Raw genomic sequence first — 16,695 nt, forward strand, 5'->3', positions numbered from 1 at the left:
TTGCATTAAATATTTATGATGTGATTATTTATATGCTAACTTTGGATTAACTTACCATGCTTCATTATGTGCCCATTCCAATAAATGTGACAGCATGGGTGTTCCAGTGGAAACTGGAAACTCTACTTTCGGATATAGCGCTTGTATTTGTGGATTATATCCTTCCATATAGAGACTGCAAACATGAAAGAACGAATAAAACCCAATCGTTGATTAAGTTCGTCGAGCAAACAACATCTTAGCAAAATGTCCAAATTAAATCTACACGTGTTAAAGTTTTCTTAATTAAAAAAATCTTACTTTCCAATAGCTTCTAACAAGAACTGTGCATTGTCGGGATGGCCACGTCTTGTCAGTGGTACATGTTTGCAGGATTCAGGCAGAGAACGCTTGAGAATAGCCTGTAATAGACCATGAGGAGCTATCTCTACTACCACTGCATTTGCTGGGATGAGCCTTGATGTCTCTTCAAAAAGCACTGAGTTCTGCAACAAAATTAACCTATTCAGGGGTTAAAGAAATGAGTAAGATCAGTACTTACGTAACTTTTGAACTTAGAAATGTAAAATTTGTTATAGGTACTTATAAAGCTCCTGTTTATAAATAAAAGTCAATTTTATTGATATTTTTAGAAAGATATTCGCTAAAGGGGCGAGACGTTAAACAAGAAACGAATTTAACCGTCTTGGATTAAAATTTAAAATTCCATGCTTCCAGATCCACCAGTTTCGGCTGTGTGTTGCCACTCAGTTAGTCAGGACTCCGGCGCAGAGGGCAAGGGGAGGAAACGTTACCCGAAACTAACATTATTGCGTAAAGTATTATGCTCTTGAGATATTGCGATGGTATATTCCATCGGGCGTACGGCTAGTCTAATCCATACTAATTCATTATAGTGTCTGTCTTTAATCTTTTTAACGGTCTGTTTAATAAATTTGATACAGAAATTGTATCCCGGAAAGGATATACAATGGCTGCTTTTTTCCCGGAAAATCAAAGAATTTCCACAAGGTTTTAGAAACCTTAATCCACTCGGATGAGGCATAAGCTAGTTTAAAATAATTAAAACTTACAAGTAAGTTATTCGTGTGGTATTCCGCCGAGGAGTATTTTGCTTTCGGGTTATTCCATTCCTCTTGGGGCACTGAAGTAGACACCCAGCGTTCACTGCGTTCTTTGGGTGACTTAATAACTTCACCCAAATATTGGAGTAATCCTGGACCTGCTTCAGCTATGTATCGCGAATGATACGCAATATTCGAGCACGGCACTTCTTTCGCAAAAATTTCTTTCGCAGTTAGTTGAGCCACGAATTCTTTCATGATATCAGCGGGTCCAGAAATTGTACTGGAATCGGGGCCATTGTGGCAAGCTACTTCAATCTCAGGTGGACACATTTTAGATATCTGTAACAAAATGATCATTTTTTGTTATCTTCTGTTGGATAGTTATAAAATATTACGTACTGACCCAAATGAAAACTGAAAAAAACGAATATACATATATACCTGTTGGTAACCAACTCCGACAGCCGCCATTGATCCACGTATGAAAGGCGTCTGCACGGAGACCAGACCGCGGCTGTAAGCAGACAGTATCATTTCCTCCGCGGTAAAGCACCCGTCTGCGTAAGCGCAGCCTAGCTCACCCACACTGTGTCCTGTACAAAACGACAAGTTCATGAAAATATTATGCTAGGGCCCACTCGCACTAAATTCGTTAAACTGGTTTAGTTTAATTTTTAATACTTACTGTAAATTAACAAGTTTATTCCAGGATTGACAAGAAAAATTCAGGGATAGAAAGTTTAACATAAAAATGTTTAAAAGATTTGTGCAAATCGTGATAATTTTATAAAAAGGGCTTTAAATTAATATTACTAATATCACCACTATTGAACTTAATAATATCGTAGAGCTTTTAATGCAAGAACAGTTGCCATCTACGAGTATAATGTATATGCACATAAAAACAAAATTAAAATCTGTTCATTCGTTTAGGAACTACGATGCCACAGACAGATACACAAACACACGTCAAATTTATAGCACTGCGTCAAATTTATAGTTTTTGGGTCGGGGGTTAAAAACAATAATTATTGTACCTACCGATAATTTTGTCGGGTACAATTTCCAATGCACGTAAAACATCGGTTAGTCCAATTTGAATAGCAGCGATGCCGACAAAGGAGTTGAGAATGTTGTCAAATATAGTTTTGTCTGGAGATGTAATTATGTGAATAATGTCCACTCCTTTGGGTTCCAAAACACGTCGGCATCTGTTAGTGTGGAAAAAGAGAAATTAATTATAAAAAAGGTCAAGTGCGAGTCAGACTCGCACAGAAAGGTTGCGTACCATCGTACAAGATATATAACACTTTTACGTGCAACACTGCAAGTTAATTTCGGACAGCGCTATCTATGTGTGGTTTAGGAAACTAATTCAGTTTTCGGATTTTTTTCCGTGTCACACACACACACACATATTTTGTTCCTCTACTTGTGCCAATATCTTCTGTGGTTGTGCTATAAGACATATCTATAGTCCGCGACAGGTTAAGATGGCAATCGGGGTATGAGGCGGGGGGACGCCCCGCGCACGTGCACGTCAACCGCGCTCGTCCGCACCGGGTTAGCGCGGGGGATGTCGGCCTGTCGCATACTATACCTGCCATTCTACGTCCACGGGAAGTAAGTAGGTTTTGTATTCCCTTGACAGACACGACAGACAAACGACGAAGGTTTCCTTTTTTCCTTTAGAATGTAGCAGAAATTAAAAAGATATCAAGGCTAAATACTTACTTTTCAATGGCCGCAGCAAACACAGGAATTCTCATGAGCTGTGCGCCCATACCGGCCCACTGGGAACCCATTCCGCTGTATACGAACCACAGAGGCCGTGTAGCATCGTCATAATAGTTTGCCTTTTCGCTTAGACTTACAGTTTCGTTCTTTTCATTTGTGTCTTCAATAAACATGAAAAGTAAATTAAGAATTATTGTATCACATGACTATACGGTAACTAAACTAAACAAAAAGAAGTAAATATTATGAGTACAAAATGACTTCTCACGCGCTGTTTTAACTTGATGTGGCAATTGGCATGTCAAAAGTACGATTTTAGTCCTCATTTTAAAAGTAAACCGTACTTCTAAAGGTAAACCGTACATGACAGTTGACCCAGAGTTAAAATGGCGCGTGAGAAGTCATTTAGTACGGTATATAACGTAACAGCGCTATACTAACTTCTTTCCATGGAAAGAGTATAATTATATGTACTAATTGATATAATAGAGCGGACAGGTTATAATACCGACTGTAACCGCAGAACGCTAACAAAAAAATGCCCCATCTACGACGCGGTATTGACTCCGAGTAGCCTACTTACGGAACGTTCGTTGACCTCTAGCGTCAGTCAGATGTTTTTTACGATATATCGTGAATTTTTACAAAATATAGGTTTTTTTTTGTGGTATCATATCAGTACTCATCAGTAGGTGATAGCACCTGTCTTCGTTTTTGCGTTCTGGTTACACCCTGTATTATTCTAAGCATCTGCTCAAGCTCACCAAGAAGAATGAATCCTCTCCCTAAATGACCTGCAATCCTGGCCTTCTGAATGTTGTGGAGCAATGCTATTTCCTCGGCATCAACGGGACGAGATTTTAAATCGTGAAGTATTTTATTCACCGACGATTCCTGTCGGCCTGATAGGAAAACTAAACGAGGAATATTGGCTTTGTACCGTGAAAGATCCTAAAATATAAAAAACACACAAAACTTTAATCTAAATATATAAAAGGAATAGGTGACTGACTGACTGACTGACTGACTGATCTATCAACGCACAGTTCAAACTACTGGACGGATCGGGCTGAAATTTGGCATGCAGATAGCTATTATGACGTACGCATCCGCTAAGAAAGGATTTTTGAAAATTCAACTCCTAAGGGGGTGAAATAGGGGTTTGAAATTTGTGTAGTCCACGCTGACGAAGTCGCGAGCATAAGCTAGTTTATCATTAAAAGAACCGGCCAGTTGTGAGTCAGACTCGCGCACCGAAGGTTCCGTACATTTTTTCGGCATTTTCCACGATAAGTCAAAAACTATTATGCATAAAAATAAATATAAAGCTGTTTTAGAATGTACAGGTAAATCTCTTCCATATGATACCCCACTCGTTATATTAATCGTACTTTGAAGATTGAAAATACTAATTATTTGTTCATGAACACATTTTTTTTGTGATGAAACCACAAATTCATGGTTTTCGGATTTTTCCCTTACGTGTGCTATAAGACCTACCTACCCTATCTGTCAAATTTTATGACTGTAGGTCAACGAGAAGTACCCTATAGGTTTCTCGACAGACATGACAGACAGACAGACAGACAGACAACGGAGTGATCCTATAAGAGTTACTTTTTCCTTTTGAGGTATGGAACCTTAACAATAAGCTTTCCTCTCTCTCTCTCTCTCTCTCTCTCTCTCTCTCTCTCTCTCTACGTCGTCTTCCTCATTTCTGAGAGCGCACAGTTCAAACTACTGGACGGATCGGGCTGAAATTTGGCATGCAGATAGCTATTATGACGTACGCATCCGCTAAGAAAGGATTTTTGAAAATTCAACTCCTAAGGGGGTGAAATAGGGGTTTGAAATTTGTGTAGTCCACGCGGACGAAGTCGCGAGCATAAGCTAGTTTATCATTAAAAGAACCGGCCAGTTGTGAGTCAGACTCGCGCACCGAAGGTTCCGTACATTTTTTCGGCATTTTCCACGATAAGTCAAAAACTATTATGCATAAAAATAAATATAAAGCTGTTTTAGAATGTACAGGTAAATCTCTTCCATATGATACCCCACTCGTTATATTAATCGTACTTTGAAGATTGAAAATACTAATTATTTGTTCATGAACACATTTTTTTTGTGATGAAACCACAAATTCATGGTTTTCGGATTTTTCCCTTACGTGTGCTATAAGACCTACCTACCCTATCTGTCAAATTTTATGACTGTAGGTCAACGAGAAGTACCCTATAGGTTTCTCGACAGACATGACAGACAGACAGACAGACAGACAACGGAGTGATCCTATAAGAGTTACTTTTTCCTTTTGAGGTATGGAACCTTAACAATAAGCTTTCCTCTCTCTCTCTCTCTTTCTCTCTCTCTCTCTCTCTCTCTCTCTCTCTACGTCGTCTTCCTCATTTCTGAGAGCCATAACCTCTTTCCATTACTAACATTAGTAAGAGTTTCCTTGGGATAATAGGGGGGCTATTATTAGCTGATATTAGTGATAATAACCAGGACCGACGCGACGGCTGAACGCGCTTCATGAGGCAAGGAGGAAAAGAAAAGGTCAATTTCGGCATTTTGCAAGTCGATTGCTTGTCTATGTAGTTACTCACCGACTTCGATCAACTTTCTACAAATTCTATCAAATACCTACAAATACTATACAAATACAAATTTCAAATTTTTGAAAATTAAACTCCTAAGTGGGTAAAATAGGGATTTTACCCACTTAGAGGAGTTTAATTTTCAAAAATCCTTTAGTAGCGAATGCCTATGTTATAATAGCTATCTGCATGCCAAATTTCAGCGGGGTCCGTCCAGTAGTTTGAGCTGTGGGTGCTGCTGAGCTGACTGACTGATCTATCAGATCAGTCAGTCAGCTTTTCTTTTATATATTTAAGATTTATCAATAATATACTTAATGATTTTATGTGTAAATAAAATAGAATTGTGCACTAATAACTTTTTAATTAATTTAAATAATTGTTACAACTTAACAACTTGTATATGCCAACGTAAGCGTCCAGAGATCACACTTGAAAAGTAGAAGGCATTGAGCCATAGGCACAGTGCTATAACAATGAGTACGGGTAACATTAGTAAGAGGCTTCAAATTTTACATCTAACACTCCCACTAAATTTAAGCCTTAAACAACAAAATAAACTGTAACAAAAATTAAACAACAGAATGACACATTTAAAATTTTAAGTATTAAGTGTTACCAAGCCAATCTTTTCTCTTAACAATCAAAACTTGTCTCTACTCAAAGTTTTAGTAAAAATATCAGCGTACCTACTGATTACTACTGCAAACATACTTTAATTCAATTACTTTATCATATTACTTTTCTTTTACAAAATGATACTTAATATCGATGTGTTTGCATCTTTTATGAAGATTAGCATTTCTTATAACACTTACAGCACTCTGATTATCTAAATTTAGGCACAATGTCTGTTGTTTATATTCACCAATATCACTTAATAACTGTTCAAATGGCTTCTTTGGTAGCTGCACAGGCTGCCATGAATTCAGCCTCTGTTGTCGATAGAGCTACAGTTTGCTGACGTTGGCTGGACCAAGTTACTGCTGCTCCGTTCTTTATGAATACATAGCCCGTGATTGAGCATCTGGTGTCAACATCATTGGCATAGTCTGCATCTCAGTAACCCAGTATTTCTTGCATTTCTCTATTTGCATTCCGACAAAATTACTAACTGAGCTTGTTTTTATTTCAAAAATTGTTTGCAAGTCACTGATAAGCTGATTTAATACAGACTTATTCGTAGAAAACAATAGGCCGTCATCCACATATAAACATAAATAGCATTTTGTTCCATTTACATTGCCCATATAAACACATTGGTCGGCTTTGCTATTGACAAGCCCACATGTTACTTTTGCAGGTTAGACCTACTGGTGGAGACATAAATATATTCTCTTCTAATTCTCCATAGAGAAAAGCAGTTTTAACATCCAATTGAATAATTTCTAGATTATATTCAACAGCTAAAGACAATAATAAACGGATTGAGTCATACCTGACTGTCGGAGCAAAAGTTTCCTTGTAATCTATACCTTCAGTTTGTGCATAACCTTTGGCACAAAGTCGTGACTTGAAGCGTGGACCCGTTGGCTCGTCTTTGATTCAGAAGACCCATTTACATCCAATTACCTTGGTGTCTGATGGTTTTTCTACCAATGTCCAGGTTTCGTTCTTCTCATGAGCCTCAAGTTCTTCACTGATAGATTTTCTCCATTTATCTGCATCGCTTGAACTCAATGCATCACTATTATGTTTCAGGAGCTGTACAGAATAAAACATCTTCACTGTAGCACAGGTAAGTATTCTCTGGTTTCCTGGTACTTATTTTATTTCTAGGTCTCAATGTAATGTGTGAAACCAGCGGAGACTCTATACTAGACTCACTACTTTCATCAGGTAAGTACTCGCTTTCCGATTTATTTTCAGTAACTGTGTCTTGCGAGCTGTCCGAGGAATCCTCTTCACTATCACAAGAATCACTCTTCTGGTAAGTTTCTGTTGCATTCAACTCCACGGGCACATAATTTATTTTGACAGTAGATTCTAGGAAAGTAGCATCTCTACTTTTAATCACGGTCTTGGAGTTGGGTACAATAAACCTGTAACCTTTGGTATTATCACAATATCCAATGAAAATCATCTTCTGAGCTTTAGAATCCCATTTCTTTAGTTTTTCTTTAGGTAAGTGAACCATGGCTTCAATATCAAACGTTTTCATGTGACTTACATATGGTTTTCTACTTGATTTCTGAATTCCTTTACTTTTTCTACAACTTGTGTTTTGTTTTGTATAAATTGACAAAAATCTTCTTAGATTACATTCAAAAATGTTAAGAAATATCTACTACCACCCAGTGATTTGGTTTTCATAAGACCACAGACATCTGAGTGTATGATAGTCATGTTTGCTTTCCTTCCTTGCATGTTGCACATGCAAAACTAACTTTCTTTTCTGATAAGCAAACACCTACTGTATTTTCTTTCGTTTTTCTTTAGGTAAGTGAACCATAGCTTTACATCCAAACGTTTTCAGTATTTTGATCCGATGATTTAACTGGTTTTCTACTTGATTTCTGAATTCCTTTACTTTTTCTACAACTTGTGTTTTATTTCATTTAAATTGACAAAAATCTTCTTAGATTACATCCAAAAATGTTAAGAAATATCTACTACCACCCAGTGATTTGGTTTCCATAGGACCACAGACATCTGAGTGTATGATAGTCATGTTTGCTTTCCTTCCTTGCATGTTGCACATGCAAAACTAACTTTCTTTTCTGATAAGCAAACACCTACTGTATTTTCTTTCGTTTTTCTTTAGGTAAGTGAACCATAGCTTCACATCCAAACGTTTTCAGTATTTTGATGCGATGATTTAACTGGTTTTCTACTTGATTTCTGAATTCCTTGACTTTTTCTACAACTTGTGTTTTATTTCATATAAATTGACAAAAATCTTCTTAGATTACATCCAAAAATGTTAAGAAATATCTACTACCACCCAGTGATTTGGTTTCCATAGGACCACAGACATCTGAGTGTATGATAGTCATGTTTGCTTTCCTTCCTTGCATGTTGCACATGCAAAACTAACTTTCTTTTCTGATAAGCAAACACCTACTGTATTTTCTTTCATCTTTTCCAGACTATTTAAGTTCAAATGACTCATTAAATGGTGCCACAGGTAAGTATCTTGCTCGTCAACTTCAGACATGCATGCATAGCCCTTAGGGGTATTCAGCCGGTGCATGTTGTTGATTAAGCTGGCAGTTGCCACTCTCTTATTTTGGCTATACAAAATAACACAGTCCTTATTATTAAATATTACTAGGCCACCATAATTATTTGACTTACTGATAGTAAATTTGTAGCAGGTTCCGGCACATACAAGACATCTTTAAATAAAATTTTGTTTCCTTCGCCTTTGTCATTGCTAACCTCTAAGCAAATTTCTCCTGAACTCATAACAGGTAAGATTTTTCTTTCATTTTTTCAGACTATTTAAGTTCAAATGACCCATCCGTTGGTGCCACAGGTAAGTATCTTGCTTGTCAACGTCAGACATGCATGCATAGCCCTTAGGGGTATTCAGCCGGTGCATGTTGTTGATTAAGCTGGCAGTTGCCACTTTCTTATTTTAGTTATTCAAAATAACACACAGAAATAATAAAATAGCAAATTACAAAATGTTACTTGGCCACATGAGTCATTAAATGGTGCCACAGGTAAGTATCTTGCTTGTCAACGTCAGACATGCATGCATAGCCCTTAGGGGTATTCAGCCGGTGCATGTTGTTGATTAAGCTGGCCGTTGCCACTCTCTTATTTTAGTTATTCAAAATAACACTCGGAAATAATAAAATAGCAAATTATAAAATGTTACTTGGCCACCATTGTGATTTGACTTACTGATAGTAAATTTGTACGAAATTTCGGCACATAAAAGACATCTAAGACTAAAATTTTGTCATTGCTAACCTCTAAGCACCTCTGACATCTTACAAATGTTTAGACTTTACGGAGTCTGCCGATATTTGCATACCTGAGCTCTCATTTGCTATCATCATAGGCTTATAGTATTCAGGCAGACCGGAGAGTAGCGATGTTCCCAACCACTCATTATCCACTTTTAAGCCTATATTTCTTAGCTTATGAGCTGTCGTGATGATCTTGCTTACGTATTCCTTTACGTTTTGGCATCGGTCAAGTGTCGTAGTGCACAAGTCACGCAGCAGACCTACTCGGCGTGTCAGCCCGGAGTCGTCAATGGCACGTGATAATTTATCCCAGACCTCTTTGGCTGTCTTCGCTTCTTGAATGTGTACGTTATCAATTGTATCAACCAATGTGAGTGGATTAGCCGAAGACATTTTTGTGAAAACTTATAATAAAAGTTGTGGGGGCGTGGCACACGTTGACGCGAGGTTATGTTCCCGACAATGTTCACTTTGATTCTACTATCCAGGGCTTTCCGGGCCCTTAACCTAATGATTTTATGTGTAAATAAAATAGAATTGTGCACTAATAACTTTTTAATTAATTTAAATAATTGTTACAACTTAACAACTTGTATATGCCAACGTAAGCGTCCAGAGATCACACTTGAAAAGTAGAAGGCATTGAGCCATAGGCACAGTGCTATAACAATGAGTACGGGTAACATTAGTAAGAGGCTTCAAATTTTACATCTAACAATACTGATTAGAATATTAGAGGTGTGCCTAAAATAAAAACAAAATATAATATCCTACCTTAGGTTTGTAATGACCATTTAAAAGGACATGAGCATTCACTCCACTCACGGAGAGACAGTTTACAGCGGTGTAAGATCGTCCAAAAGTCGTATGGTCAGTAACGATGCGCATGCGGCCATCGCGAAGAGCCGCTATGTCTTTTCTAGGCGAGTCACAATTTAAATTGCCTGCTAGCTGCCCAGAGTGATATCCTAAAATAACCTGTTGAGAAAGTAACCACTATTATACACCATCGTTTTTTAATTGCCCTAAATTATGTTATCAAAATATTGTGGCTGATTCCGTTGTACACAATCTCTAAACTAAACTAAAATGACACGTCTAAATCTATTTCTATCCCTTTCATAATGTTGCTTGAGGAAAAGGATAGCACTAGATTTAGACCTGTTAATTTAGTTTAGTTTAGAGACAGCGTACAAGAGAATCGGCCCCATTGTTAGCGTATAAGTCACACGCAACTTTAAGGTCACAGCTCATTAGTCTTCCTGCACCCGACCTGCACCGCCTCGATTCACGCATTTAGTATTCTTAACCGACTTCAAAAAAGAGGAGGTTCTCAATTCGTCGGAATCTTTTTTATAATTCACGTATGTTCCCCGATTACTTGAAGACGCCAGGACTGATTTCGAAAATTCTGTTTTTGTTTGAAAGGGTAAGAGTAATTTCCAAGGTAGTCCCATATAAACTGATGAACTTGAGTAAATTGCCTGTATGTAACAGATGTACCTGCTACCTACCTAACTAAATCTATCTATTTTTTTCTCAATAAATTACCTTTTTATTATGTATATCGTCGTTAAGTATTAATAATAAAGTAATTTGCTTGTCTAGTTTTCGATAAAGAAATATCTAACTAGAACCTGTATTTTTAACAAAGTATGTTGATAGGTATCTGTTTACCTTTGTAATAGCAGATATTCCCGATGCAGCTTCTCCATATCCTATATTTGACATTACACTGCCCACCAAAAGTGGATCATTTCTGTTATCACAAAACACTTTTTCAAAAGCTTCAAGTTCTGCTTTATCAGCTTCCGGTACAGCTGTAAAAAAAATATTAGTTTATTTAGTAGACGGTGACCTTGGCCTTACTTATTATTTTAAGAAAAATCTAATAATTAAAAAAATATATAATAACTGGATGATGCCCACGACTTCGTCTGCGTGGAGTTAGGTTTTTTAAAATCCAGTGGAAATCTTTGATTTTCCGGGATAAAAGTTGCCTATATCAATTTCAATGATGCAAGCTACCTCTGTACCTAATTTCATACACATCGGTTAATGTCGGATAAAATCGGATGGGCCTTTAAGAAGTTAAGTTCCCTGTGGGAACTCTTTGATTTTCCAGTAAGTTGCCTATATCAATTTCTTCCGGGATAAAATGTAGCCTATGTCCTACCTCGGGATGTAAGCTTACTCTGTACCAAATTTCATCAAAATCGGTTAAACTGCTGGGCCGTGAAAAGCTAGCAGACATACAGACAGACAGTCATACTTTTGAATTTATAATATTAGTATGGATTACAACCTGAACCAAAAGCTTCTACATATTCAACGGCTTGTGGCGGTATCTGTGCTTCTTCATAGAAATTACTTATAAAGTTGGCCATGTTTTCAGGATCCCGATAGAAACCATACTTTGGTCCTCTTGTTTCGTCTTGCGGAATAGATGTAAATTCACATTTTATGTGTACGACTTCGGCGTAAATTCTGGAATAATAATGTATTTATATGAATTTCTATGATATTATGCTATTAGTCCAGCAGCCGCCAAGGGATTTTTTTCTGATTAATAACAACATGATTCTTCGTCTATAGGTTCGATCGTTCGAGACGCCCAACTTTAATTCTGTAAAAAGTCTCTATACAGGTAGCTATTGTACTGCGCAGGTGCTTAACTTGTAAATTTGGTGGGTAGTTAAAATTGTCTGAATAACACTTAGTATTTTTTGAACATTGAGATAATTGGATAATAAACCCGGAAAAACAATTGTCCTACAAAATAAATGGTATGACTCTTGCCGAAATTTGGGCAAGGCCCTGGACGGTGCCTGTTCACTCTTGCCTTGAAGGTAGGTACATATTTAGGTTATACACGGATGCTGGAAGAACATTCCACGTCTTAGCGGTTTGTATCAGAAAGGTTAAACAAAAATGTTTCGTATGAGTAGATTGGATGTCGTCCACATAATCCTTTCACGGTTTCTCGCTGTTCTGTGGCAAAACAGACTTTGTAACTGTACTTGTACAGGTAACTTACCTCAGGGCATCTTTAGCTTTTTGAAGAAATAGGACGTTGATAGCTTCAGATTTAGCACACCCGGCAGCTTCAGTATCAAATGATTTGGTCTTACCGTCCATACTTAACTTCATGAGTCTAAAAGAAAATAATTATTTTGATAACACTGAAATAACTAGTTTGAGTCAGCGGTGATAGCCTGGTGGTAAAGACGTCAGCTTTCTATTCGGGAGGTGGGGTACGCACTCCTAACTTCCGGATTTTTGTGCGTTTTCTTTGTGCAACAGTGAAAGAAAATATCTCGAAGAAACCTGCATGCGCTTGAGTTCTCCATTTCTGAATTTGATATTTATTTTAGAACCCAAATACAGTATTTTTTTTTAAATTCCGATACCAGGTGAGATCAGATCAGAGAGTAGTAAGTGATGATACAGTCTAAAATGGAAATGGGCTTGGAAGGGGTATGGAAGTTTCATCAAACCCGTACCCCTGATCGGTTTCTACGCGGCATCGTGCCGAAACGCTAAATCGCCTGGCGGCACAGCTTTTGCCGGTAGGTTGGTAACTAGCGACGGCCGAAGCTTCTTGCAAGACCAGACTAGAGACACTTTAGAAATTATAAATTCCTAAATTATTCCCGCCGGGAATTGAACCCGGGATTTCCACTTATAAGACCAAAGGGCTCACCACTGCGCCAGGGAGATCGTTGAAGTTTTGTTTCGTACCTTCCGTAATGAATAGAGGACTGTGGATGCAAACAAAGACACGACCCTCCGACGATGGCAGCCTCGCACTCGCCGCGGCTGATGGCGCGGTAGGCCTGCTCCAACGCTCCGGTGGAGCTGCAGCAGGCCTCGTCAATTGACATTGAAGGGCCTTTGGCGTTCAACCAGTAAGAGATGCGGTTAGCAAACATGGATTTACTGCATCTGTAATGTATAGGATATTATTGTAACTTTTTACGTAATACTGTAGACAACAGTTTAAAAAAAACAGTCAAGTGCGAGTCGGACTCGCACTTGGAGGTTTGGATTGCCTTATTGGGTCTTGACAGATACGACACACAGATAGACAGACAACGAAATGATCTTATGAGGGATCCTTTTTTCTCCTTTTCTCGTAGGAACACATCTGTTCCTACGGAACCCTAAAACACGACTGCCCTGCCAAAATCTTAAATATTTTTCCAAAAAAGTTATAGCCAGTGTCACTCGGGATGATACGAGTAAAAGGGTTCTAACCATAACGATATCCAATACATCCAAATCTGTTCAGGAATTTAGAAGTTATGGTGGAATAAAGAAACCCATATACATACATGAAACCTGAAAACATTACACTCCATTTTTTGGGCAGCTTTGGATTTGAGTATTGAGTGTCACACGGGCACTGCGTTGCCGCTCCGGTAGAGTATGGCGTTGCACCACCACACCCCTCCCCACCTCGTCTCTGGTCCTACACTTGTTGCGCGTGCGGTGCGGCGCGCCGCACGAGTTGCAACTTGCAACGCAGCGCATCATGTGGCATGGTACAATGATTTCTAATATTATACTCGTAAGATGACGCAGCGGCACAGCTCAGGTGCGCCGCACCGCCAACTCAGCGCATCGTGTCGCTTCATTCTAAATGGCCATACGTACCCTGCAATACCGAAACCTGTCCTGGAACCTGCTACATAAAAGCAAGCTTTGTCGGTTTCAGAAAAACAACTTCCAATGTAGACTCCTATTTTCTTTCCTGAAAGTTCTTCGGGACATACACCTGGATACAGAAAAATAATGTTACCTGCATATTTTTTTATAATACCGACCTAGAGCGAGTCAGACTTGCCAAAGGGCCTTGTGCCCAACGGGTAAAACGGGACCCTATTACTAAGACTTTACCGTCCGTCCGTCTGTCTATCCGTCTGTCACCAGGCTGTGTCTCATGAACCGTAATAGTTAGAAAGTTTAAATTTTCACGGATGATGTAATTCTGTTGATGCTATAACAGCAAATACTAAAAAGCAGAGTAAGATAAATATTTAAGGGGGCTTCCATACAACAAACCTCGATTTTTTTGCTCGATATTAATAACAGCAGCAGGTAGACGCTAGAAATACTCACATAATATATTTAGTTATATATTCACTTTAAAAATAAATAAATAAATTAAAATAAAATAAATATTTTATGGGGCTCCCATTCAACAGATATGTTTTTTTGCCGTTTTTATAGATAACTAACTGCCCCGGCGAACTTCGTACCGCCTAACAGTCCATTCAAATTTTTAAAATTTTTCTCTCCGTAAGAACCACCCTCGTACTTCAAGAAATAAAAAAAAGAATTAGCGAAATCGGTTCAGCTGTTCTCGAGATTTGCGATTAGCAACACATTCAGCGATTCATTTTTATATATAGAGATGGTACGGATTACGGAACCGTTCAGGCGCGAGTCCAACTCGCACTTGGCTAGTTTTTTTTTTAAACTTTATTGCACAACCAATGAGTTATATAAATCAATCAATATTTGTGAAATATTCTCACCAGCATCATAAATAGCCTGATACGATTGCTCTAACATCTTGCGGGCCATAGGGTCCATGTTATTGCCGAGACGGTAGTGGACTTTGAAAAATTGAGCATCAAATAGCTTAAGTCCAGGTACTTTGCCCGTGTATTGAGCTACTTCGGGATGGTCATACTTCCAGCGAGAGTTTTCCTTATTCACTGGGTTAATCTATGAACATAGCGCTATCTAAGTATATGACAAAGCTGCAACTGGATGATTTCTATACATTAAAATATATATTTTAAAAATTGTAATCGGTAAAAGCATTAGATACTAGCCATTTTTTTAGAAATTCAATAGAGTTTCAGTGGGGCCGATTCTCTTGTACACAATCTCTAAACTAAACTAAATTAACAGGTCTAAATCTAGTGCTACCGTTTTCCGCAAGCAACATTTTGAAAGAGATAGCAATAGATCTATACGTATCATTTTAGTTTAGTTAAGAGATTGTGTACAACGGAATTAGCCACATTATCATTCAAAATATACCAAAACGAAGTTTATATGTGTGTACTTATTGTAATTTAACAATTCATATTTGTCTCGGTATACATAAATAAGCACACCCCCTGCGAAGGCGAACATTGAAAATACTGTTTTATCGATAGCAGCTAGGTAAATTTTCTGAATATATGTAAATCTTTGGTGAAGTATCCCTGACTTTGTTTTCGAAATCAACCGTTATAGGTAGATAGAATAGTCAAGAGTAGATAGATTAGATCACATACCTTGTTATAAAGAATATTTGATAAGTCCTTCACACTATGGGACTCTGGATATAGACCCGATATTCCAGATATAACAACTTTCTTGCCAAATGTACTGTCTACTGGGTTTCTTTCCTCCCACGAGTGTAAGTTTTTTGGCGTAGGTGCCATTTCTTCTGCAACGACATGAAACATGAAATTATGTATTTTCTTTAATGAATTAGAATAAATTCTATAATTCACTGTTCATAATCGATTTTTTTATCCACATTTCATTTATTTCAATTACAAAAATCAATTTACCTACCTACTAAATAAAAAATACTTCTACCTGTTAACTGAGACTTCAGGCTTGCTTAACTAACTTGTTATAAAAATGGGCCCATACTAAAACTTTGTAGCTAGCGTAACAATATAAATAAACTCGTAATAGATTCAAATATATTCAAATTTTTAATGAATCATTTACGAGTACATCTAACCTTTTAATTTATAAACATTTTTACAATAAATAATGGAAATGCGGGGATATTAGTTTTAGCAGAGAGAATTGGTCAACAAGTTATTTTGTAAAGCTCTAAACACTTACTTATTATTCTATTTTAGGTTTTAGGTACGTATTCAGTTGCTTTTTTCAGTATATAAGTGCCTATTACAATTCCAATATATAGGTATAAAAAACTTAAAGTGTTTACTTTAAGTTTTTTGTTGGATGGATTAACATTAAATTTTTATTTTATCAATTGTGTTTTAAGTAAAATTGTTATAAGTATCATAAATAACGTAAAGCAAGGATAAAAAATCTCAGAAATGTGAAGTGAGATACGGAACACTAAAAAGGAATTAGTTGAAGCTATAAAAAATTTAAATAACCATTTTAAAACCTAGCTTTTAAAATTTTATAAACTAGCTGGTGCCCGCGGCTTCGTCCGCGTGGATTTAGGTTCAAAATCCCTTGGGAACTCTTTGGTTTTCCGGGATAAAAGTAGCTTACTCACTCTCCAGTCGAAGGTCTTTAACTATATCCACGCAAAATAATCACGTCGATCCGTTGCACCCCTCGCGCCTCTCTATAAGTCTCTACCCGCCTTCTCCACTCCTG

At 37.5% G+C, this 16,695-nt stretch overlaps 1 protein-coding gene across 1 annotated transcript in view; it reads right to left on the reverse strand.

Annotated features, from left to right (window-relative positions):
• LOC117985005 (fatty acid synthase-like) overlaps nucleotides 1-16,048 on the reverse strand; it is a 29,764-nt gene extending 13,716 nt beyond the window's left edge. Inside the window, exons 1-16 of the mRNA XM_034971686.2 lie at nucleotides 15,925-16,048; nucleotides 15,615-15,769; nucleotides 14,862-15,054; nucleotides 13,978-14,098; nucleotides 13,063-13,266; nucleotides 12,359-12,475; nucleotides 11,627-11,808; nucleotides 10,999-11,141; nucleotides 10,096-10,299; nucleotides 3,569-3,755; nucleotides 2,802-2,964; nucleotides 2,109-2,278; nucleotides 1,509-1,660; nucleotides 1,074-1,406; nucleotides 301-485; nucleotides 56-175 (exon numbers count right to left, since the gene is read on the reverse strand). Of these exons, the coding sequence (XP_034827577.1) occupies nucleotides 56-175; nucleotides 301-485; nucleotides 1,074-1,406; nucleotides 1,509-1,660; nucleotides 2,109-2,278; nucleotides 2,802-2,964; nucleotides 3,569-3,755; nucleotides 10,096-10,299; nucleotides 10,999-11,141; nucleotides 11,627-11,808; nucleotides 12,359-12,475; nucleotides 13,063-13,266; nucleotides 13,978-14,098; nucleotides 14,862-15,054; nucleotides 15,615-15,764 (2,624 nt within the window). The 5' untranslated portion in view covers nucleotides 15,765-15,769; nucleotides 15,925-16,048. The remainder of the gene's footprint in view (nucleotides 1-55; nucleotides 176-300; nucleotides 486-1,073; nucleotides 1,407-1,508; nucleotides 1,661-2,108; nucleotides 2,279-2,801; nucleotides 2,965-3,568; nucleotides 3,756-10,095; nucleotides 10,300-10,998; nucleotides 11,142-11,626; nucleotides 11,809-12,358; nucleotides 12,476-13,062; nucleotides 13,267-13,977; nucleotides 14,099-14,861; nucleotides 15,055-15,614; nucleotides 15,770-15,924) is intronic.
• Between the last annotated feature and the right edge of the window lie 647 nt (nucleotides 16,049-16,695).

This window comes from Maniola hyperantus, chromosome 9, assembly GCF_902806685.2.
Source record: "Maniola hyperantus chromosome 9, iAphHyp1.2, whole genome shotgun sequence".
NCBI classification, from domain to species: domain Eukaryota; kingdom Metazoa; phylum Arthropoda; class Insecta; order Lepidoptera; family Nymphalidae; genus Maniola; species Maniola hyperantus.